The sequence below is a fragment of the Lissotriton helveticus genome, chromosome 2_1, assembly GCF_964261635.1.
Source record: "Lissotriton helveticus chromosome 2_1, aLisHel1.1, whole genome shotgun sequence".
Classification (NCBI taxonomy): Eukaryota; Metazoa; Chordata; class Amphibia; order Caudata; family Salamandridae; genus Lissotriton; species Lissotriton helveticus.
This window is the reverse complement of record NC_136059.1, coordinates 1,868,701,523-1,868,727,490: the sequence shown is the minus strand read 5'-3', so window position 1 is coordinate 1,868,727,490 and position 25,968 is coordinate 1,868,701,523. Positions and strand designations below refer to the sequence as shown.

At 41.3% G+C, this 25,968-nt stretch overlaps 1 protein-coding gene across 1 annotated transcript in view; it reads right to left on the bottom strand.

Moving 5' to 3' along the window:
* Positions 1 to 25,968, bottom strand: part of LOC144819964 (bifunctional heparan sulfate N-deacetylase/N-sulfotransferase 4) — a 994,778-nt gene that overhangs the window by 561,255 nt on the left and 407,555 nt on the right. Inside the window, exon 4 of the mRNA XM_078677645.1 lies at positions 7,574 to 7,759. Within this exon, the coding sequence (XP_078533771.1) occupies positions 7,574 to 7,759 (186 nt within the window). The remainder of the gene's footprint in view (positions 1 to 7,573; positions 7,760 to 25,968) is intronic.

The window sequence follows — 25,968 nt, the reverse complement described above, 5'->3', positions numbered from 1 at the left end:
GGTTGGTAATATGCCCCTATGTTCAGCCTATGGTAACTAGGCATAAGCAGCAGGCCGTTCCCTGGAGACATGCATTTTAAGTTCTAGCATCACCAACAAGTTTATCATCAAGAAACCAACTCAATACAGTTCCCAAGCCAATGTAGAAATCGGGGGAACATTTTTATTTAAAAAGTGTGAAGGCTTTTTTTTTCTTTAAAAAAAAAAAAAAAAAAAAGTGTGAAGGCTGTCATCCTGTGTTCTGAACTGTTCCTGTATGTTCCCAAAATGCTAATCCCTCCTTAGTGGCCAGTTGTTAAGAATATCCCAGCCTTTCTAGGCCCAGAGGGAGGTATATTTTTACTCGGAGAGCAAAACTGGTTCTATTCTAGTTTTGACTCCGGCATTGCAAAGAATTTTTTTTAAAATTGCTTTTCTGTTAGGTATAAAAAATATAGATAGACTGAACACTGGCAATGACTAGTATTCTTATTACTTTAAGCGTCATTTGGCAAACTGACCTACATGCTAATAGGTCGGCTTGCAAAATGCCGACTCACAGTGCATTGCAGATTTAACCTACTGCATGAATATTAATGAGGTAGGCATCAAATTGCGACCCACTGATTGAAGGACATCTCAGAGATGGGGCCTGCAGTGGTAAGCAGACGGTTATTAAGTAAAAGAAGGGGGTTCCCCAATGGGCTTTAAGGATGTAGGCAGGCTGTGGGGGGAAGAAACTGTAAATAGAACAAAATAATTCAACCCTGCCTTATGGATCTGATGGCCCTAAACATAGGATCCACACAATATACACGGGGTGATTTATCTAAGAGCTAGCATTGCACAGAACAAGCTGAATTGTCAACCCAAATATACTCCAAACATTTTTTATAAAAGATACATATACATTTTTATTTTTTTTAAATGTTCTTTAAATTGATATAGAAAACAATGTACGAGAATAGATTACATGTCAAATCCACAAAACATTTTTCAGAACACCAACAATATACATAGATAAGGGGGAGATAAAAAGAGAAGGAAAATTCATCCTATATAGTCACCTACCCAGTCACACGCCACACTACAATCACACTAACATGCTTACAAAGTCTAATTCATTCAACCCAAAATTCTTTCATTCGACTTTCATTCCTTCATATAATCCTGGTATGTGCAACACAGAGATGGAAAATTTTGTTGCATAATTCAGAGTATTGTTCCAGGTGGCAGATGGTATATACAAAAATCCAGATGGATATAGGACAGTATGCCGTATTCCTGGAAATACACGCCGACGCGCGTTTCGGTGACAGGCCAATGAGGCCACACCTTCGTCAGGGCTAGTGGCAGTATACTGGGAGGGGAACAAGTATAAAATCTGAACAATTCTCGGGAGTTCTCTCCGATAGAAGTAGTGGTTGTATAATAAAAATTCCCGAAGGCCAAAGGATAAATAATGGTTCCTAGGTAATTTGGTCGCTTCTAGCGTAGCAGTAGCGCAATGTAGTGAAACCCGGTCTGTCCACGGCAGATAGGTGGAGTTCGAGCAAGCGTGAGTATCAGACGGGCGTAGCTCCGCCGTCTTTCCTGCTAGGTGACTGCGACAGGCAGTAAAGGGCAGGGGATCCTAAGCGTGATGGTAAAGCAACCCAGAATGGGTTCCGTCGAATCTCAAATCCGACCAGCGGCGACGGGAGACAGGACTGTGTCAAAAAAGAAAAGTTTATTTTTTTGTTCGTTTAAGAGGAAGCAGTTATCCCGTAGACTGTTGCCTTCTCTTAAACAACCTGTTTTGGGGAACATCGTTTACAACTAAACTTTTACCCCGCACTACCATTACAACGCAGGAATAACAAAGAAAGTCGTTACAACGACTTTCGCTGGAGGGCGCTGTTGGATAGGAATTAGTTAAATTTTCTATCCAACACCTTCCCTACTATCCATGGGGACTGGAGTTGGGATAGAAAATTAAACTATTCCACTATCCAGCGCCCCCCAACGCAAGTCGTTGTAACAACTTGCGTTGTAATCCCCGCGTTGTAAAGGCATGCGTGGTAAAAGCATGCGTTGAAACAACATACATCCCCTGTTTTTGCATTCACAAAGGGAGAGGGGTCTCCAAAGGACCCCTTCACTTTTGTGAATGGGTTACCACCTCCTTTGAGGTGTCTGTAAAATATCAATGTTTTGTAACTGGATTTGATCGCAAAACATGATACATAGCATACTGATTTGGTATTTGTAAGGGATGGCTACAACATGTCACTTCCAAATCTCAAAGCAGTACACTTTCAGAGTGACTTATTAATATATAAAAGTAGGTTTCACTACATGGCAAAGCCACTTTTCCTCACCTGGTGTCACTGCAGTGCTTTGAGACTGCAGCCTAGCCCAAGCACTTAGGTATACCTAACAATCATATATTATTTTTGTGGATGGTGTGTAGCTATACACTTCAGCATACATATGGCCTTTAACATCCACACTGCTGGGGCAATTTCTGTGCCAAAGTATAATGGCCTAACTGAAAAGTTAAATACACCAATTGGCTGAAATTAATTTTTTAGTAACTTGGACCCCATGGAACATATCACTTCACATTCCGAGTAGAGCTGCTAGTGGGTCAGGTATGCTGAGTAACCATATAGGGCCACCACACTGGTGGCTGGGTCTTCGAACAAAACAGTCCTGTATCTATGTCCTGATTGTACAATTCATCCGGTTTTGGTTGTGTTATAGGTGAAATGTGAGACTAGGATTGTGCTGTGAAAACCCTGCAGCCCAATTCACTGTATGTTTCCTATGGGGAAGGGCAACTAGCGGAAAGTCACCTAGTTTAATGATGTTGTGGGAAACGGAAGTGTGTGGTAAAGGCAACCCAATGTGAGCACGAAAACAGGGAATCCAGGTGTCACCTTGATCACATCACTCTGTGTTCATGCCAATAAGGCCTACATACCCACTCGAACCACTCCTATTGTTCGCTGCAGGTTGCACCACTTTTGGTTTATCTTAGGTATCTTGTGGCCCATTTCATAGTTGGGGATCCAATGGCAAGAAGGGGCTAGGTGTGATTAGGCTTTCCTGCCAGCATTATTCTCAGATGTTTTCAGAAAGTGACAACATATTGCTCTTGTCTTCCGATTGAAATGCCACCAGGTTGCCGGATATATTTTTGTGGAGCTAAAATTATTGTATTGCCTCTGTATTTTCTATTTTCCTGTAACACTACGGTTGTTATTAAACATGCACTAAATGGAGGAACTTGTATTACATTTACTAATTGTCTTCGGGATTTGAAAGACAAGGTCTTACCAGGAAACAAGGGCAGTGGCGGCTCGCTGAGAGAGTGCTGCTGGGCGGTGGGCGGGGCGGGGCAGGGGAGGGGCTGGGTGGGGAGTAGTGGACTCCGACATATGGCAGAATGGGGTAAGGTAAGTAAATAAATAAAACAATTTACCTTGCGCATGCTGGTCGCGGTTGAGGGGACCTTCAGCTTTGAGGCTGCATGCGTCGGCTGGAGGCTTGAGGCAGGTCAGGGGTCGCCAGATCTCAGTTAAGGATCGTCATTTGGCATTTCAGCATGTGCAATGTAATTCATTTTATTTATTTATTTATGTACTTACCTCCGTTCGGCCGTATTCTGTGGTTGACTACCCCCACCCCACCCTTCCCCCGCCCCACTGCCCTGCAGCACTCCCACCAGGAGCCACAACTGGTCAAGGCATATCATATACACACCATAAATTAACGTGTTCTCACCCTTTGGTAGCTTGGCAGAGAGCTGGCAGGCTTAGCTTAAGAGGCACTGTGTAAAGTATTTGTGAAACATTTCAAACAGTAACAAAGGGAAAACACAATAGAAAGACTCCACATCAGTTTAGAAAAATTGCTTATATTTTTATGAACAGAACATGACCAAAACAACAAAAAAACATTAGTATAACCAGAGTTATCAATTTTCAGAGAATAAATACAATTGTAGTGCTTAAAAGCTTAAAACACCAACCGGGGCTATCTGTCCACGCTAGACCTGGGTAAATCCAAAATTTGAGACTGACCAAGATGTGGCGTGGGTAAGATACAGGGACAAACCTTGGCCCACTAAAAAGTACCTTAAATGTGTCATCAATGGAGCAGAGCTGAGGGAAGCAAAAGGAAATGTTGAAGCAAAGGATTGAAGATGATGCGTCCGAGCCGAGCTGTGCAAAGTCGGAGTTGCTACGGAACCTGGAGACGATGCACTGTGCGATGTCCGTAGTCCGTACAGCAGCGGCGATGCATCAGAGTCAAGGGAGATGTACCAGATCTGATCAACACAATGTTATTGATAGGTGAATTCTGGAAGTAGCAGCACTTTATACTAACTTCCAAGGGCTGAGGACTTGATTGGCACCACTTGGCAGGGCAAGGCTGGCAGCAATTATTTATTTAAAACACTTGTAGAGCGCAACTGTCACCTGGCAGGTATCCTGGCGCTGAGAGCTTACTCCTGAAGTGGAAGAGATGGAAGGTTGTTTAGGGGGTTGGACGTGACATGATTAGGGGAAGAGCCAAGTTTTGATTCGCTTCCTGAATGGCAGGAGCTGTGGAATTTGGCGAATGTCGACCGGCAAACTGTTCCAGAGCTTGGCGGCGGCCACTCTGAAGGATCTTACCCCGGTCCTTACCTTGTTAAATCTGGGTACCGTCACAAGGCGGGCTGTGGTGGATCGTAGAGCTCTGGTGGGGGTATACCAGGAAAACATTTTTTGTAAGGATCTGGGGCCCGTTCCGTGTAGTGCCTTAAAGACCAGGCAGAGTGCTTTAAAAGCTATTCGTTGCTTCAAAGGGAGCCAGTGTAGCTCGGCTAAGGCTGCTGTGGCCGAGGATCTCCTAGTCCAACCAAGGGCCAGTTTGGCTGCAGCCGATTGGACTCTTTGGAGTCTGTCGAGTAGAACAGCTGGGGACTCGAGCAGAAGAGCATTACAATAGTCAAGGCGACTAAGGATAGTGCACCTGACTATCAGTGCTCGGGCCTGGGCGGGGAGTAGTGGCATGATTTTGCGTAACGAACGCAGAAGGGCCGAGCAGGTAGAAACTATTTTGGTTACCTGCGTTTCCATGCTGAGGTTGTTGTTTAGCATAACACCCAGATTGCGGACACTGGTAACCTGCTGTGGTTTTTCTGGGTTTTCCGGGGGCCAGAATTCCACAGGAAATATGCGAGGAATCCGGCTCCCAGAACAGAACAGGACCTCGGTCTTGAAGGAATTGAATTGCAGGGAATTCAAGTGCAGCCAGCCGGCTGTGTCTCTTAAGCAGTCATGGAATGATTCCATGGGGATTGAATCTTCCCCCTCCCATGAGAGGATGATCTGGGTGTCGTCCGCGTAGTTTACAGTTTTCAGTCTGTGGGATTTAATTAAGGTGACCAGTGGTTTTAGATAAACGTTAAAAAGGTTTGGGCTAATGGACGAGCCCTGGGGTACACCGTGAGGTACTGGGGAAAAAGCGGATTGAAAGGGAGGGAGGGACACAGCCTGTTTCCTATCTCTCAGGTATGAATGGAACCAGAGCAGGGCGGTGCCGTCGACCCCTGCCTCTCTGAGCCTCTTTAGCAGAGTCACATGGTTAACCGTATCGAATGCGGCAGACAGGTCCAATAGGATCAAGGCCACTGCGTGGCCCCTGTCTGCACGCATTCGAAGTTCTTCCATGGCTGTAAGCACAGCCGTTTCGGTGCCATGGGCTGATCGAAATCCGAATTGGAAGTCGTCCAGAATGTGACTCTGCTCAAGATGTGTCGATAGACAGGAGCTAACCCAGCGTTCCAGCACTTTCGCTGGAAAGGGTAGAAGCGATATAGGTCGAAAGTTGGATAGACACTCGGGGTTCAAGGAGGGTTTTTTCAGCAGCGGGGTGATGAGTGCTTGCTTCCAGGAGGTGGGGACAAATCCACAGCACAGAGATTGGTTACAGAAGCAAAGTCCAGGTGCTGTTGCAGATTGATGAGAAGTCTTTGAAGATCCTGAGACTTAGAACAGGGGACATGCCAGCTTTCCCTTGGAGGTAACCTGGGTTCAAGTGCGATAGTTCCAGCCCTTCTTCAGTCAGGGCAGAAAGTAGCAAGCAGGAGGGCAGCACAGCAAAAAAAGCAGCCCTTCAAGAGCAGCAGTCCAGCAGAGTGGAAGTCCTTATAGCAGCACAGCAGTCCTTCCTCCTAGCTGAGTTCTTCACAGGTCCAGTAGTGTACTGATTTGGTGGGGGTCAGAGACCCAGTACTTATACCCAGTTGTCCCTTTGAAGTGGGGGTGACTTTAAGGAAGGCCTTTGAAGGGAACAGAGGTTCTCCTTTCCAGCTCCGGCTCCAGACTCACTCCAAGGGGATATGCAACCCCTTGTGTGGGGACAGTACACAGCCTATTCAGGAGTAATGTCAGCTCCACCCTCCCATCCTGCCCAGGATGACCCATCAGGATGTGGCTGGCCACTCAGTCACTCCTAAGCTCCCTTTGTGTGTGGCCGTCTAGAGAGAATTTACAAAGTCCAGCTGTCAGGTGGTTTGCCTTCGCACAACAGTGTGTGGTACGTCTATGTACTACGCTCCTGTTCTCCCTGCCAAATCTTATAATTGGAGACTTCATGTACATTGTTGCATGACTTGAATTCGTATCTACCCCTTAACGCTCATCCCATCGTGGGAGTGGTTAGCTGTAATTGGAATTGGCTGTCCTTCTCTGTTGTCTGCTTGTCCTGAGGAAGAACCGTTGTGATGCTTACCCAATTGTGCACACTCCAGGGTCGAAACATCAATGTTCATTTCAGTCTATGTCCACCAGGTGCCCCGGCCACAAGAATTAAAAATGTACTTAGTGGTCGCCAGAGACCATGCTTTAAAAATAGTAAAGGACAGCCTTAATTTCAGCTGTTTTGCATACTGTGTATATATTTGTATGCCTCGTACCACATGTGTATAATTCCACATAGGCACTTATGTCACCTTGTTTCACTTTACTCACTTTATCGTCATTTGACCGATGTCATTTGATGATTTTTGAATTTGACAGGTCTATATGATTCAAATAGTAAAAAAAACTATCTTTATATCAAAAATCATTTTGCGTGTTGCAACCTGAAGTCTATAGAAAATGTATTAGACTGAATATTGCATGATCAATACTGCAGAGGTTTAAAGTTACTGTTTTACCCGACAGAACCGTTTGTAGTTTGCTATATACATGCCCAGGTTCTGAGGGACACAGGGTTACCCCATTGATTCTACTAGTAGAGCTTTGGAATTATATAATTTTGAACAGACCAGCATATGTCATTGTGGAAAAGGTGTGTTTTTCACCTTTTTTTTTTCAAATTGAATTAGTTCAAGACACTCTTCATAGCAACCCAGAGCCAGGAAAAATAATTGACCTGTGCTGGGATGTGGCAGAAACAATGGTCATTAATAACTGCCAGTCGAGGCTGCCACAAGTGTACAAAAACTCAACACCCTATTTTTTAAGCATAGCTGGATAAACAGTCTTACATGTATTTTCAACTGTTAGGCAATAGTACACTCTTTGGATATGATGAAAAGTCAAATGCAATATACCATGATCCCATTGTGGATGAAACCGCGTCGGTAGCGGGCAGGCTTCAGGTGTGGGTATTCTTCAGTGCTTGTGACTTTGATGCCCCAGATCTTTTTCCAGGCCTCGTACAGCTGTATGTGCACAGGATAGACACCGGAATGATGCGGAGCCACTGCGTACCCTAAGGCTGTTGGAATGCCATGTTCCTGCAACAAAAGCAATAGGATGTGCTAGATCAGAGATGCACAAAACAGAATATATTAAACTCTATAGAAGCATACACCTTATTTATCTGTGCAATGAACATAATAACTGACTACAATGCATGTGAATAAAACATTAAGGGCCTGATTCACAAAGGTGAACTTATACTTTTGTGTAGGTTAATATTTGTTTTGAATTATTTGCATTTTAATGGTATGTCTATGAGCATACTACATGCCTATGTTTTTATGTGCGGAGTTGTCCGACAAACTGCGGAGTCCCCGCTCTTGATAAACTTACTAATAAAATGCTGTTTTGTAAATTTCAAAACAAATGTAAACCTACACAAAAGTGTAAATTTACATTTATGGCTCAGGCCCTTTCATTTTAACATAAAGAAACTACAATCCATTTATAATGATTACATGTAACAGTAATTAGATGACAACTCAAAATACCTTGCATGTTGCTTTTGCTTATAATCAATTAAATACTGTCAAATAAACACAGTGATAAAGAAATAGCACTTGAAAGCTATTATTGGGGCAACCAAAAAAGGTAAGACTTAGGGGCCGATTAGGATGGCGGACGGACTTGCGTCCGTCCGCCATCCCAGAGGTGGAGGGACCGTCCGCATGGGCTGCGGCGGTCCCTCCGTGCAAATTAGGATGTGACCGCCACCCTGGCGGTCACATCCTGGATATGTAACATTGCGGCGGGTGCTGCTTCAAGCAGCACCCGCCGCAATGTTAAAAGTGCATGTTTAACATTTACATGCACAAAGCGGCAGGCACCGCGCGGTGCCTGCCGCTTTGTGCATGTAAATACTGGGGGGTACCATAGGTACCCCCCATGTGCACCCCCCACCCGCCTACACCCTGGGGGCCCACAATGGGCCCCCAAAATCAAAAGTACACATGCTTTTCTACGGCGGAAAAACCGCCGCGGAAAAGCATGTTTACAAATGCTTCCTAATTTGGCTGGCGGTGTCTGATAGACACTGCCAGCCAAATGAGAGCTTTTCCGCCGCTGTTGTAATCCGACCGCGGCGGAAAAGCAGCGGACAGAAACCAAGACCCACCAGCCATCGTAATGCGGCGGTGGGTCTTTGGTGACTCCGCAGAGGATTTTCCGCCTCCTCCGGGCCGGAGGTGGCTTCCCCCGGCCCAGAGGAGGCGGAAAATCCTCCATCCTAATCGGCCCCTAAGTGTGAATATTAAAGTGAAATGGAAAGGAAGAAAAAAAGTAAACTAAATCTATTTCCATTCAAACCATTTTGCAACTGTTTTCCTATTCTGGTGCTGTAACTGTATTACTATCAACTTTTGCCCATGCTATATGCTATATTATAGCAAAGTGTATGCAAAACAAATAAATACATTTCAATATTTGTCTGATTGGTCCATTATATATATTTAAAACAACGTCTAAAAATTGCCCGGATTAACAGTCACTAGATGATCTGTGTACATAAATATGTATTTCTCTGCAGAGGGACAACCTTTTAGCTAAGGAGAAACCTGCTCCCTCACAGCCCATGACATTTGAGGATGTCCTATCTTCCCTTTGTTAGAGACACACATTCTCCTGCCTTTTTCTTGAGTAACATTACATGTGTTTTTAGGTCTCAAAATACCATACAGAATGTTCTTGAATACCCACATTGTTATGAGACTGTGTGCAGCGGTGGCCAGTAATTTCACACACACATGCACCTTACTTACCCCCATTCATTTTCACACACCTACACACCTACAAACAACACTCACTAACAAATACACATATATTCATACATCCGCACACATTCCCTAAAGAAACCACATTAAACTTGCCTTAACAGCTGCTCACCGTCAGAGAAGCCTCGGAGGTCCCAGAAGGATTGGGACTGCTGCCTTCCCTCATTGGCTAATCTTAGGTAAGCCAATGAGGGAAGGCAGCAGTCTCAAGCATCGGAGGGCCGGGATGGTTAGGACTGCTGCCTTCGGAAGGCAGCAGTCCAAATCTTGTCACAGAGTGCGATGGGGTTAGTGAGACTGCTGACCCCACCCCACTCCGTGACGAGGTGTCACTGATTGACACTCTTTCCTGGGCATTCCAGGGATTAAATCATAAGTGCCCATGTCTGAGGCAATTGGTTTCCTTCCTCATGAGCTGAAGGACCTTGAGATACTTTTGCCAGGCTGAGGAGGTCAAGCCCACAGGGCTGTGAAATCCTAGGCTGGCAAAGTTCAGTTCAGGCCGCCAGGAGCCAGTGCATTTAACGCATGCCTAGCTGCTGACTGCCTGACCTGAACCAAAAGAGCGTATGTTCAGCATGACAGACCCTCTTCTTGCCTGGAAAAAGGTGGGGGGCTGGCTCCTCTGCCCGTATGGACAGGCCACTGTTTGCTGTGTGTTTTCTAAGCATTTTGCATTGACTTGACACTTTGCTGCCCCTCCACCAACTACATTTTCTGCAGTTCTAGGTTGTATCCTCATATACGGATTTTCTAGAATAGGATCTTTGCCCTTGCATTTCAGATTTTTTTGCTCATCTGAATTAAAATTAGGTGATCAAAAATGTTTGTGAATAAAGTTAATTGTGTTTATTCTCTGATGCTATGTTTGAATATTACCCATGGAATACTTCAAAAGACAAATATGATCAAATATAGTAGCAAAAGAGGGACCGAGCCTGGCATTAAAAAGAACACTAAAGTAAATTGTTTATTGAAATCTCGGTGGAAACTAATACTTAAAATTATTTACAAAAAAAATAACAAATAAACACAACTTTCTTAATCATTTGATCTACCCTTTAAGTACTATAAGATGTGCTCAATGTGTTGAAAAGTAAATATCAATTATCATCCTTAAGGTTACATACGACATGCTAGGATGGAAAAAGGATTCTGATTTGCATTTGCTACCTTAAACCCTTATTTAATGTCCATGACAATGTTTAGCAAAAGTTTAATGACATTTTTGCCAAAATACTGTCTTCTCGCTTTTGTATTTCTCTGTAGCCAAAAATGCTATATTTTCACGAGGTCTTAATCTTTTAACTTTTTTAGTAGGTGTTAAAAAAAATTTACTTCTTTAATCTTCTTTAGGTTACACGTATCTTGTATGATATTGACCCAGGGATGTTACCTGTACATCCGAAAATATGTGTAGACAAGGCACGCCCATTTCCGGTTAACCATTATTAGTTGAGTAATTGTTACTCATATGGACTTCTAAAGCCATCCTTATGCAGTGGCATCTTATTCTGTTCTCATCATTAGGTGTACTGGTAGAGAGAACAAAAACAAAGGTTTGGAAAAGCCTAATTTCACTAAGCAAAAGCTGCCTGTCAGTTACCAACTGAAGAACTTTCAAAGTAGGATACCATGGGCCTCATTTATGAGGCAGTGCGTGAGTTTTGCGCTTCCGATGCGTCACTTTTTGTGATGCATCGGCGGCGTAAAACTTGCCTCCTGATGCGCACTATTTACAAAGTGACGCATCTAAGCAGATGCGTCACTTTGTAAACCCCTGCGCTACATTATACCTGCATCCGGTATAATGTATGCAGAGGGGGCATTCCCCCGCAAACAGCCACGTAATAGTGACGCAGTGAAATCTATGAGATTTCACTGTGTCACTTTTAGGACGCTGTTGCGTCAAAATCTTGCGCCTGCCTCACAGCAGGCGTAAGACTGACGCAAGCCCTTTCACATGGGGTTTCCCCATGTGAAAGGACGCATTGCTGGAGTTGCGTCACTTTTGTGACACACCCCAGCAATGCGTGACTTTTGCGCTTACAGATACGTCAGAAATACTGACGTAGCTGTAACTCCTTGCGACATGATGCGTCATATTATAAATATGACGCATCAATCATCTCGCAGGGAGAGCGCAGTGAAAAGTGACGCATCGCTGTTTTCACGCAGCGATGCATTACATTTCATAAATAGGGCCCCATGTGTGAGTTCTTACCACAGTTTGCCCTAAACCAACATGAGAGTAGAGCAAATATCTGGCTACTAAAAAAGGGGAGTTACACCATTCTCATTCCCATATTAATCTGAAACCAAACTCCTCCAGAAATTATATCTGTCAGATAAAGTAAACATCCCCCTGGTAACCAAGATGATGAGGGCTCATTAGATAGGATGTTACTGGTAGAGCTATTACAAACTGAAAAGTGGTACCTAACCTTTCAAATCATTGTACACATTTTTGCTGTTGTAATTTACCCTATTATTGCTTTCAATACGTTATTTCCAAAGCATCAATTTAATGTTGATTTCCGTATTTAATTGTGCAAGGTTTATAGGTAATATATCTTGCACTTTGAAATTTTCCCAGTGTCATCTCGATTATAGTTATGTTCTAACTTTGTTTTAATCATATTTTTATTTAATACTTCTGAAGAGATGTATTCTGTCCATCCTGCTACCAACAACTGAGCCACTGGTATGTTAGAAAAAGCCACTGTTCTACCTGAGTGTGATTTAGCAGAAGCTTACTTAATTCGTGCCAACCAGGCCCGGACTGGTAAGTCCGGGCACCGGGCAATCCCCCGGTAGGCTGGATGGGGTGGGGGCCGGTTTGCTCACAGGGGGCCGGTTTCGTGACTGGGGCCAATTTTCGGTCCTGCCGCGAGTCAGAGTCACAGTAGTCAGGCACACTACTACTCCTCTCTGTCCGTGTCTCACCTCTGCGCTGCAGGGGTAAAAAACACAACTGCATTTGCTCTGGTGCACCCCGTCCATTACCTGGTGCTGACCCAGACTTTGCCCGGTAGATTCGATAATCAGGAGGATGTGCCAGTGGCACTGTACACAGCGCGCAGGCTCCGGCCGTGTCTGCAAGCCACTCTTTAATTCTCCCCTAGGGTGGGCCATGCGCATTGGGCCTCGCGCACTTGAAAATGCGCGTGACTTCCTGCATCCCAGACGACTGAGACAGCCCATAATTTAATTATTTCTTCTAGTAGCCCACCTGTCTGCCGAGGTGAGTTTTTCTTTGCAGTTGTCGGCAATGAATGCTCTTGGGCAGTGGTGGCACTGGGCGGGGATTGCGACTGGGCCGGGCCGGCCCGGGATTAAATCAAAGCAAAATTATAGTATAGGCCCCGGCGCGGTTCTAATCTGCACAGTGGTGTTTGCCCACAGACTGTTGTGGATACTGCACTGTGAGCACTCGGCCCAGCACTTCAGATGATTGGCTTACTACACGCAGTGCTTGGTGAGCATATTCTTTGAGCACTTATAATTTTACAGTTTGTACGCTCGTTTTAAGTAAACAAACCAGGACAGATTGCTTTGTTGTATGGAACATATATTTTAAACTTTACTAGGTTGAGGACCACTTAAACTCCTCCCCGCCTTTTTTCAATATTGATGCTATGTAGGGTAGGGGCCAAAACCACAATAAACAAAGCCCCCCCCCCTCTTTTTGACCAGTTACGATCAACCTGTCCTGTGTGCCTTTCTACTTTATTGCTTAAGTGTAATTGATGTACACACATGTGGTACATTTTGCGGCATCAAGTTGCCATCGATGCTGTCTTATTACTTTGTTTTGTTCTTTTTCAATTTCCTAGGCTTCATTCAGGAGTGGCCTCCACCTATTAGCTGTGACCATGATAAGGGTACACAGGCTCTACTCCACCCTGATTGAGATAAGAGGGTAATTTTTATACTCACTAAATCACGTACACTTTACATATTCTTTATGGTCCTGACGAAGCGCTAACGACCTATGGGCAACGGAAGCGCGAAACATGTTGACCTTGGCAATTGACACCTAGGCATAATAGGCCTCTTGGGTCAATAATTTTTAGCAGTATTGACTGCCAAGGGTATACTTTTAAACATATCGCTGCATGTTTACCCTTGTTTTAATTTCAATCTATCACACTGGCACGATTTTTCTTTACCCTCCTCTTGACTCATTACCCGCACACCCGCATGCATCATCCGGCATTCCTCTAAAAGATCTCCGATAAAGTGACCCTTCGGGGGACCCGTAGGGAATTGCAGCGCTGGCCCTACGAGGAGCAAACGCCCGATGATGAAGCATGACACTCTTCGGGGTGTGTGAGGGCAACAGAGGAAACACAATGTCTTTCCCTCTCATAATCTTGGGTCTTTTATACCTAGGAATCCCCCTTTCTCTTTTTCCTTTCTTTTTCTTCCAATTTTTTAAGTATTGCTGACTTTTTGCACCACGATGCATGGGTGACTTTTTGCACCCTGGCATAGGAACTTTGTCCTCTTTGTTGTTTAAATATTGATTTTCGGAGCACGGACACTGGACCTTTATAAGCTCCTTGGTCCCTCCCTCTCTTTTTGATACAGATACTGGTAGCCCCCAGACTGACCTGGTTCTGCGTATTGGATAACCAGCCAGTTTGTGAGGAGCGGCCCGAGCCATTGTGGCCTGGAGTCTAGTATATCAGTTCAACCTTTAGACATAAAATTACAGTTTGGAAAGTTTTAACCATACCATTAAAATTACGATTTCTGCTTGAATATTTCAAAAAGTCAAAACCATTGCTTTAGCACAATAAAATTCCGGTTTCTGCATGTTTTGTGTTTGTACATTAAATAAAACATTTCATAACTTTTTATTTGATATATACTTGTTTCTGTTTCTTTGTGTGTTGTTTTGGGGATCAAGTCAAAGAATTAGCTCAGGTGCGGTGCCTCCACCTTCCAGTAGTGATTCACTGGAAGCGCCAGGCCAAAAGGTTAAGAACCAATGGGCTAGGCGCTATAGGTGGAATTTCCATTCTTGGCTCACTGGAACAGACAAGTGGTGGTGCTTCCTGCACATCTAAAGTGTTGCTGTGTATGAAATGCAGACACACAAAGCGGAATAAACAGAACCAGTACCCAGACCCTCTTACACGAAGGGCTGAGCCACCAAAGGTGTATGAGGGCCCTATACTGTCACAGGCTTGAAGGGGGTGTCACCCACCACAAATACCTAACTTCACTCTGCTTGGAGATACCGTCGGTTGAAAGGCATACTTAGATCAAACCATTGCATTCTGGGAGTTGTAGTCCTTGTTCATATCAATGAACCAGTTGGACTACATTTACAAATTACAATGGTTTGATGGAGGGAAAAGCTGGAGTATTTCACATCAGGTGTCCGAGGACGTCGAGTCATTTAGTAGCCTCAGGTCCGGTGCTTCAGACTTTATTCAGCAGTTGAAAGTGCCAGGCTTTAATGGGGCAAAACAAAAACGCAATATAGTAATATAGTAATGTGAATTGCAAACGCCAGTCACAAACATCAGTTTGTGATGGACAGCTTCTACTGAGTAAGTGACACCCAGGGTCGGCCAGACTGTGCCAGACGGGCTGGTCTGTCAGTTCAGTGCGTGGGCCTTTTTTTGGGGGATGTTTGTGGACGACTGTCCTTTCTGGTATGGTGGGCTGCTTTTTTACTGTTGATTTCACTAATACTAAAACAAGCTTCTACAGTATGCTCAAATGCTTGGATCCTCCCACACCTTGTAAAACACATATACAGGGTGTCTTTGCAAGTTCAAAACTGCCCCAATTTGCAAGCATCAGGCACTTTTTAGGTTTCTAACTCACTAACGGGGCCAGAGCTTTAAATGGGCCGGTACCCACCGGTACTGAGTACCGGCACTTTTTAGATTTACCGAGCCGAGTACCGGCACTTCTCAACTCTTAAGGAGAGTACCGGTACTCAGGGGCAGATTAATAAGGTGGGCACTGGACGGGTGCCCGAGGGCCAGCTGTGTGCACCCTTGAATATTTAGGGATTGCACCAAATGCAACCAAGTATGAACATTAGAAATATTATGATACCAAGAAGCTGCAGTATTACAAAACAAGAAAACATGAACATTTGGTGTTTCACCTACATTTTGTATAACAAGATAATACATTTTGTTTGGACTGATACATTTCTCACGTGTTTTGTTCTGTTGGGCAACCAGTGTATTTGTCAGAGTCTCTCTCGTCCTAGAACACATTGATTATTTGCCTGAAGGTGCTAAAAGTACTGTTGATGGCTTGGCTCATTCAGGGTTTTAGTTGTTAATCTGCACATGTGGAAAGTTTGAGACAACTATCTAGGACAATGCAAGGACAACATGAATACTCAACAGAAGTGTTTTTGTATCATGTCTAACTCCGTCTCTAACCCTGCCCACTAGCCACGCCCCTAGCTCAATTTAATGAGTACCTGCACTTATTTTTCCCGGATGTACGACGTTACAACGCATACTATTACAACGCATGCTTTTACAACGCATTTTTTACAACGCGTTGTATACTACAACGCAATATTTTACAACGACTACTATTACAACGCAATATATATAAATTAATAGAAAAGTACTATTACAACGAATACTGTTACAACGCATACTTTTACAACGCATAACATTTTTTTTTTGATATATAAAATCTGTCACGGGATGCAGGGAAATTAGGGGTTTTGGGTGGGGAAGTGTTTTAAAATGTAGAGATAAACTGCACGGAAATAATCAGAAAATACCGATTATTTAAAAATTAATACTCGAGTAACAACGCATTAAATCTGTCACGGGATGCAGGGAAATTAGGGGTTTTGGGTGGGGAAGTGTTTTAAAATGTAGAGATAAACTGCACGTAAATAGTCATGAATTTGGCTTTCTTAACACAGTAATACTCGAGTAACAAAATTAATACTCAAGTAACAAAATTAGTCCTCGCATTTAAAAATATTCGCCAATTTTACTGAACAAAATACTACCTTTGTTTTAAAACGGTCCTTGAAACATAGAAAGTTAATTATGAAAATGACAAATAAAGATTACATATCAACGCAAATATATTATTTGTATAAATCCGCCATTTTAATGAGTTATTTTTTCCATCATCTATTTCCATAACCTTAAAGATAAACACAACTCTCAAAATGGATGCCAAGAACGGAATGAAATTCTGAAAAGAACACTTAATAAACAAACATTTTAAATTTAACGTTTCCACATTATAAGACTTAGTATAAAATTAGAAGTGTAACGGTGTAAATAAAAAAATTAATGATGCTATTGAGTAAAACATATAAATAGAAGCAAGACACCATTTTACATTCAGTTGACTATCAACTCCCAGAGTAAGCAGACGTGAACTGGTGACTCTCTGACCTCTTGAACTACATAGCAGCAGTAGCCAACTTTATAGCGTTTATTCACGAATGTTCATGTAAGTACTTATTATACAATAAATGAATGTTTATCTAGAACATTTAATCACCTTAATTTAAACATTTTAATTTTAAGAACACGATTAATATTACCATATTAGCCATTATTTTATAAAATACCAGTTTTTATTAACAAAAATCTCTCAATATACCAATGAAAATATAAATGTAATTTTTATACAAACGACAATAGAATCTCATGTGGCACTAATTATTTGCAAAAATTCAGATAACGTGTTTTTAAGCAAAGTTAATTTTTTTTTTTCTAACAGTTCTCCAAAGAAGTGACACTCATACATAAGCTTCTTTTCATTAAAAGCTTGTTCTCAAGTAATGAACATATGTCAAAGCGACTGATATTAAGGTATTTTTTTCAACAATTTAACTAAAAACGAGAGTAAATATTTCACAAACCTTACTAAAAAATAATTCTTTACTATAATTTTATTTTCCTCACATAGATAAACCAACTAGGTTTACGAAAAACATCGTTTGCAGTTTCTACAAAAAATCAAATAATTTTTAAAGGTAAATTATTCAATATTATTAGATATACGAATTTATTTCAGGAAGCAAAACCGATTATGAACTTCTCAGTGTCTTTGAAATAGTTCTGATTTATAAGTAAACAAATGCAACATTCATTTTAGGAACTGAAAATTATCTTTTGAGACCCTCCAAAAAAGAGTCAAACTGAGAATATACCTCAACATGCAATACCAACAAAGAAACATCCAATTTATTTCAATTATTACTAAGGTAAGACCATGATAGAGTAATTAATCTATTGTAACTCTATAAAAGTGCATTACAAGGCTAAGTATGAGATAGTGTAGGTGGGTCACTTACTATAGTAACTCCTATTAAATATATGTATTTAATAAATGATGAATAGTGTAGCAGTACCACTTACTATTCTAACTCCAAGAAAGTGCATATGTGGGATAAGTGCTTGATAGTGTAGGAGTGCCTATTAATATTACAACTTCAAGAAAGTGCATTAGTAGTGTAAGTCCTGGATAGTGTAGAGGTGCCACTTACTATTGTAACTCCAGGAAAGTGCATCCGTATGGTAAGTGCTGGATAGTGTAGACTTTCCACTTACTATTCCAACTCCAGGAAAGTGCAACAGTAGAGTAAGTGCTGGATAGTGTAGGGGTGTCAATAACTATTCCAAATCCAGGAAAGTGCATCAGTAGGGTAAGTGCTGGATAGTGTAGGGGTTTCAGTTATTATTGCAACTCCAGGAAAGTGCATCAGTAGAGTAAGTGTTGGATAGTGTAGGGGTGTTAGTTACTATTCTAACTCCAGTAAAGTGCATCATAAGGGCAAGTGCTGGATAGTGTAGGAATTCCACTTACTATTCTAACTCCAAGAAAGTGCATTAAATTTAAAAATTAATCAAATTACATGAAACATGTTTAAAACATTTGATACAATCTCCAATTTGTATTTCAGAATTCACCTAGAACATCCAAACTACATACACCACTCAACCAAGAAGTAAAAGGAACAAAAAGTAGAAAACCAGGAAGAGCAACAAGAAGCAAACAGCAAAAAACCAAGGTAATTTATCAGAAAAGTCACCTGTAAATCACATAATTATAACCAAAAAATAGATATATCCATTTTTAATTAAACAGAGAAAAAGTGCTAGATTTTGGTAAGTGCTGAATAGTGTAGAAGTGCCACTTACTATTGTAACTCCATAAAAGTGCATGAGTAGGGTAAGTGCTGGATAGTGTAGGGGTGCCATTTAATAATCTAACTCCAGGAAAGTGCATGAGTAAGGTAAGTGCTGGATAGTGTAGAGGTGCCACTTAATAATCTAACTCCAGGAAAGTGCATGAGTAGGGTAAGTGCTGGATAGTGTAGGGGTGCCACTTAATAATCTAACTCCAGGAAAGTGCATGAGTAGGGTAAGTGCTGGATAGTGTAGGGATGCCAATTACTATTCTAACTCCAAGAAAGTGCATCAGTATGGTAAGTGCTGGATAGTGTAGGGGTTCCAATTACTATTCCAACTCCAAGAAAATGCATCAGTAGGGTAAGTGCTGGATAGTGTAGGGGTGCCACTTAATAATCTAACTCCAGGAAAGTGCACGAGTAGGGTAAGTGCAGGATAGTGTAGGGGTTGCAATTACTAGTCCAACTCCAGAAAAGTGCATCAGTATGGTAAGTGCTGGATAGTGTAGGGGTTCCAATTACTATTCTAACTCCAGTAAAGTGCATCAGTAGGGCAAGTGCTGGATAGTGTAGGAATGCCACTTACTATTCTAACTACAAGCAAGTACATTAAATTTAAAAAGTAATAAATTACATGAAACATGTTTAAAACATTTGATACAATCTCGAATTTATATTTTAGAATTCACCTAGAACATCCAAACCACACAAACCAATCAACCAAAAAGTAAAAGGAACAAAAAGTAGAAGACCAGGAAAAACAGCAAGAAGCAATCAGCAAAAACTCAAGGTAATTTATCATAAAAGTCATCTGTAAATCACATAATTATAACCAAAAAATAGACATATACATTTTTAATTAAACAGAGAAAAAGTGCCAGATTCTGGTAAGTGCAGAATAGTGTAGAAGTGCCACTTACTATTCTAACTCCATGAAAGTGCATTAGTGGGGTAAGTGCTTGATAGTGTAGGGGTTCCAATTACTATTCCAACTCCAGGAAAGTGCATCAGTATGGTAAGTGCTGGAAAGTGTAGGGTTTCCACTTACTATTCCAACTCCAGGAAAGTGCATCAGTAGAGTAAGTGCTGGATACTGTAGAGGTACCACTTAATAATGTAACTCCAGAAAAGTGCATGAGTAGGGTAAGTGCTGGATAGTGTAGGGGTGCCAATAACTATTCTAACTCCAGGAAAGTGCATCAGTATGGTAAGTGCTGGATAGTGTAGGGATGCCAATTACTATTCCAACTCCAGGACGGTGCATCAGTATGGTAAGTGCTGGATAGTGTAGGGGTTCCACTTACTATTCCAACTCCATGAAAGTGCATCAGTAGGGTAAGTGCTGGCTAGTGTAGGGGTGCCACTTAATAATCTAACTCCAGGAAAGTGCATGAGTAGGGTAAGTGCTGGATAGTGTAGGGATGCCAATTACTATTCTAACTCCAGGAAAGTGCTTCAGTATGGTAAGTGCTGGATAGTGTAGAGATGCCAATTACTATTCTAACTCCAAGAAAGTGCATCAGTAGGGTAAGTGCTGGATAGTGTAGGGGTGCCACTTAATAAACTAACTCCAGGAAAGTGCATGAGTAGGGTAAGTGCTGGATAGTGTAGGGGTGCCACTTAATAATCTAACTCCAGGAAAGTGCATGAGTAGGGTAAGTGCTGGATAGTGTAGGGGTTCCAATTACTATTCTAACTCCAGTAAAGTGCATCAGTAGGGCAAGTGCTGGATAGTGTAGGAATGCCACTTACTATTCTAACTACAAGCAAGTGCATTAAATTTAAAAAGTAATAAATTACATGAAACATGTTTAAAACATTTGATACAATCTCAAATTTATATTTCAGAATTCACCTAGAACATCAAAACTACATAAACCACTCAACCAAGAAGTAAAAGGAACAAAAAGTAGAAAACCAGGAAGAGCAACAAGAAGCAAACAGCAAAAAACCAAGGTAATTTATCAGAAAAGTCACCTGTAAATCACATAATTATAACCAAAAAATAGATATATCCATTTTTAATTAAACAGAGAAAAAGTGCTAGATTTTGGTAAGTGCTGAATAGTGTAGAAGTGCCACTTACTATTGTAACTCCATATAAGTGCATCAGTAGGGTAAGTGCTGGATAGTGTAGGGGTTCCAATTACTATTCCAACTCCATGAAAGTGCATCAGTATGGTAAGTGCTGGATAGTGTAGGGTTTCCAATTACTATTCCAACTCCAGGAAAGTGCATCAGTAGAGTAAATGCTGGATACTATAAAGGTGCCACTTAATAATCTAACTCCAGGAAAGTGCATGAGTAGGGTAAGTGCTGGATAGTGTAGGGGTGCCACTTAATAATCTAACTCCAGGAAAGTGCATGAGTAGGGTAAGTGCTGGATAGTGTAGGGGTGCCACTTAATAATCTAACTCCAGGAAAGTGCTTCAGTATGGTAAGTGCTGGATAGTGTAGGGGTTCCAATTACTATTCCAACTCCAGGAAAGTGCATCAGTAGAGTAAGTGCTGGATACTGTAGAGGTGCCATTTAATAATCTAACTCCAGGAAAGTGCATGAGTAAGGTAAGTGCTGGATAGTGTAGAGGTGCCACTTAATAATCTAACTCCAGGAAAGTGCATGAGTAGGGTAAGTGCTGGATAGTGTAGGGATGCCAATTACTATTCTAACTCCAAGAAAGTGCATCAGTATGGTAAGTGCTGGATAGTGTAGGGGTTCCAATTACTATTCCAACTCCAAGAAAATGCATCAGTAGGGTAAGTGCTGGATAGTGTAGGGGTGCCACTTAATAATCTAACTCCAGGAAAGTGCACGAGTAGGGTAAGTGCAGGATAGTGTAGGGGTTGCAATTACTAGTCCAACTCCAGAAAAGTGCATCAGTATGGTAAGTGCTGGATAGTGTAGGGGTTCCAATTACTATTCTAACTCCAGTAAAGTGCATCAGTAGGGCAAGTGCTGGATAGTGTAGGAATGCCACTTACTATTCTAACTACAAGCAAGTACATTAAATTTAAAAAGTAATAAATTACATGAAACATGTTTAAAACATTTGATACAATCTCGAATTTATATTTTAGAATTCACCTAGAACATCCAAACCACACAAACCAATCAACCAAAAAGTAAAAGGAACAAAAAGTAGAAGACCAGGAAAAGCAGCAAGAAGCAATCAGCAAAAACTCAAGGTAATTTATCATAAAAGTCATCTGTAAATCACATAATTATAACCAAAAAATAGACATATACATTTTTAATTAAACAGAGAAAAAGTGCCAGATTCTGGTAAGTGCAGAATAGTGTAGAAGTGCCACTTACTATTCTAACTCCATGAAAGTGCATTAGTAGGGTAAGTGCTTGATAGTGTAGGGGTTCCAATTACTATTCCAACTCCAGGAAAGTGCATCAGTATGGTAAGTGCTGGAAAGTGTAGGGTTTCCACTTACTATTCCAACTCCAGGAAAGTGCATCAGTAGAGTAAGTGCTGGATACTGTAGAGGTACCACTTAATAATGTAACTCCAGAAAAGTGCATGAGTAGGGTAAGTGCTGGATAGTGTAGGGGTGCCAATAACTATTCTAACTCCAGGAAAGTGCATCAGTATGGTAAGTGCTGGATAGTGTAGGGATGCCAATTACTATTCCAACTCCAGGAAAGTGCATCAGTATGGTAAGTGCTGGATAGTGTAGGGGTTCCACTTACTATTCCAACTCCATGAAAGTGCATCAGTAGGGTAAGTGCTGGCTAGTGTAGGGGTGCCACTTAATAATCTAACTCCAGGAAAGTGCATGAGTAGGGTAAGTGCTGGATAGTGTAGGGATGCCAATTACTATTCTAACTCCAGGAAAGTGCTTCAGTATGGTAAGTGCTGGATAGTGTAGGGATGCCAATTACTATTCTAACTCCAAGAAAGTGCATCAGTAGGGTAAGTGCTGGATAGTGTAGGGGTGCCACTTAATAAACTAACTCCAGGAAAGTGCATGAGTAGGGTAAGTGCTGGATAGTGTAGGGGTGCCACTTAATAATCTAACTCCAGGAAAGTGCATGAGTAGGGTAAGTGCTGGATAGTGTAGGGGTTCCAATTACTATTCTAACTCCAGTAAAGTGCATCAGTAGGGCAAGTGCTGGATAGTGTAGGAATGCCACTTACTATTCTAACTACAAGCAAGTACATTAAATTTAAAAAGTAATAAATTACATGAAACATGTTTAAAACATTTGATACAATCTCAAATTTATATTTCAGAATTCACCTAGAACATCAAAACTACATAAACCACTCAACCAAGAAGTAAAAGGAACAAAAAGTAGAAAACCAGGAAGAGCAACAAGAAGCAAACAGCAAAAAACCAAGGTAATTTATCAGAAAAGTCACCTGTAAATCACATAATTATAACCAAAAAATAGATATATCCATTTTTAATTAAACAGAGAAAAAGTGCTAGATTTTGGTAAATGCTGAATAGTGTAGAAGTGCCACTTACTATTGTAACTCCATATAAGTGCATCAGTAGGGTAAGTGCTGGATAGTGTAGGGGTTCCAATTACTATTCCAACTCCATGAAAGTGCATCAGTATGGTAAGTGCTGGATAGTGTAGGGTTTCCAATTACTATTCCAACTCCAGGAAAGTGCATCAGTAGAGTAAGTGCTGGATACTATAAAGGTGCCACTTAATAATCTAACTCCAGGAAAGTGCATGAGTAGGGTAAGTGCTGGATAGTGTAGGGGTGCCACTTAATAATCTAACTCCAGGAAAGTGCATGAGTAGGGTAAGTGCTGGATAGTGTAGGGGTGCCACTTAATAATCTAACTCCAGGAAAGTGCTTCAGTAGAGTAAGTGCTGGATACTGTAGAGGTGCCATTTAATAATCTAACTCCAGGAAAGTGCATGAGTAGGGTAAGTGCTGGATAGTGTAGGGGTGCCCCTTAATAATCTAACTCCAGGAAAGTGCATGAGTAGGGTAAGTGCTGGATAGTGTAGGGATGCCAATTACTATTCTAACTCCAGGAAAGTGCTTCAGTATGGTAAGTGCTGGATAGTGTAGGGGTTCCAATTACTATTCCAACTCCAGGAAAGTGCATCAGTAGAGTAAGTGCTGGATACTGTAGAGGTGCCATTTAATAATCTAACTCCAGGAAAGTGCATGAGTAGGGTAAGTGCTGGATAGTGTAGAGGTGCCACTTAATAATCTAACTCCAGGAAAGTGCATGAGTAGGGTAAGTGCTGGATAGTGTAGGGGTGCCACTTAATAATCTAACTCCAGGAAAGTGCATGAGTAGGGTAAGTGCTGGATAGTGTAGGGATGCCAATTACTATTCTAACTCCAGGAAAGTGCTTCAGTATGGTAAGTGCTGGATAGTGTAGGGGTTCCAATTACTATTCCAACTCCAAGAAACTGCATGAGTAGGGTAAGTGCAGGATAGTGTAGGGGTTCCAATTACTAGTCCAACTCCAAAAAAGTGCATCAGTATGGTAAGTGCTGGATAGTGTAGGAGTTCTACTTAATAATCTAATTCCAGGAAAGTGCATAAGTAAGATAAGTGCTGGATAGTGTAGGGGTTCCAATTACTATTCCAACTCCATAAATGTGCATCAGTAGGGTAAGTGCTGGATAGTGTAGGGGTGCCAGTTACTATTCCAATTCCAGAAAATTTCATTTAAACATAACAAATATATCATTTTCTATGAAATAAAACATATATATATATAAAACTTAATAATGTTCTTTTTTTTTTTTTCAACAGATAATGTCAAGCCAGGCCACAGCATCCTATATTAAATCAAGGAAAGGGAACAGACTTCTGCAGCATTGTGGATATATATATTGTAATGAAAGATTAAGTGAACCAAGGAAACATTGGAGGTGTGTGAAATATTATTCTTCCCGTTGCAGCGGCAGAGCGGTTACTATTGGTGACATCGTAGTAAATACCACTGATCATAACCACTCTGCCTCTGCAATGGAGATTGAAGTACGTCAAACAATTAATGAGATGAAAGATATTGCATCCACCTCCAATGAAACTCCTGGTTCAATATTAAGAGAGGTTGCACAGCATGTCCCTGGTCATATTGCTTGTAACATGCCTATGATACCCAATTTGCGTAGAATTATTCAACGTAAAAAGCAGGCAAGTAACACACACACAGTTACCCCTCAAACTTTTGCTGACATAACTATTCCTCATGACCTTACTCTGTCTTTCTCTAATGAACCTTTCTTACTCTATGACAATGAAAACCCTCTTAAACGTATTTTAATTTTTAGTACTCCCCGCAACCTTTTTAAGTTAGAGAATACTGAAATTTGGATGATGGATGGAACGTTTAAATGTACACCCCATCCATTCACTCAAATTTACAGCATTCATGCTCAAATTAACTCAAATGTAGTACCCTTAGTATACAGTTTACTACCAGATAAGCAATCTGCAACCTACACTGAATTTTTAACAGTGATTAAAGACAAAACTTCTGGCAAAAGTCCTCGGAAAATCATTATTGATTTCGAATTGACTATGATCAATGTGATCAACAAATTGTACGTGGATACCCAAATTCAGGGGTGTTTTTTTCATTTTTCCCAGGCATATTGGCGTAAGTTACAAAAAACATCCCTGGTTACAGATTACTGCTCAGCTAGTAAACTGCAATTTGAATTAAAAAAATTAACAGCACTTTGTTTTGTACCTCCTGAAAGTGTAGACGAGTACTACACTGCAATTTCTGAATCAGAATATTATGTCGAAAATGAGGAAAAATTGGCTCCCTTGTTAAATTACTTTGAGGACACATGGATTGGGCATCTAAGCCGATCGGGTCGCAGGAGGAAGCCACGTTTCCATGTGGAGTGGTGGAACTGCTACTCAACCTGCTTAGAAGGAGGTGCTAAAACAAACAATGCCATAGAGGGATGGCATAACTCCTTCAGTCATACGATTGGTAAACATCATCCAAATTTCTACTCTTTTTTGAAAACTTTGAAGAAGGAGCAAAGTTTTCAAGAAATGAGACTTGCTCAAGCATTAACAGGTAGCCTAAATCCACGACCTTCTAAGCAAGCTAAGGAAATGTCTGAGAGACTATTGGGAGTACTTCAACAATTTTCGTTGACTGTGGCATTAGACTACCTGGAAAATGTAGCTAACATATTACATTTCTAATCATTTTCCACATTTTTACTTTCCTGCTTTGACCTAAATTATTTTTACAAATGTAATTTATTTGGCATTTTAAAAAAAAATTTTTTTTACATTTTTTCTCGGGTTCCAAGATAATTTCACTGGAATATGTCTCATATTCAAAAGAACCTTTAATTTC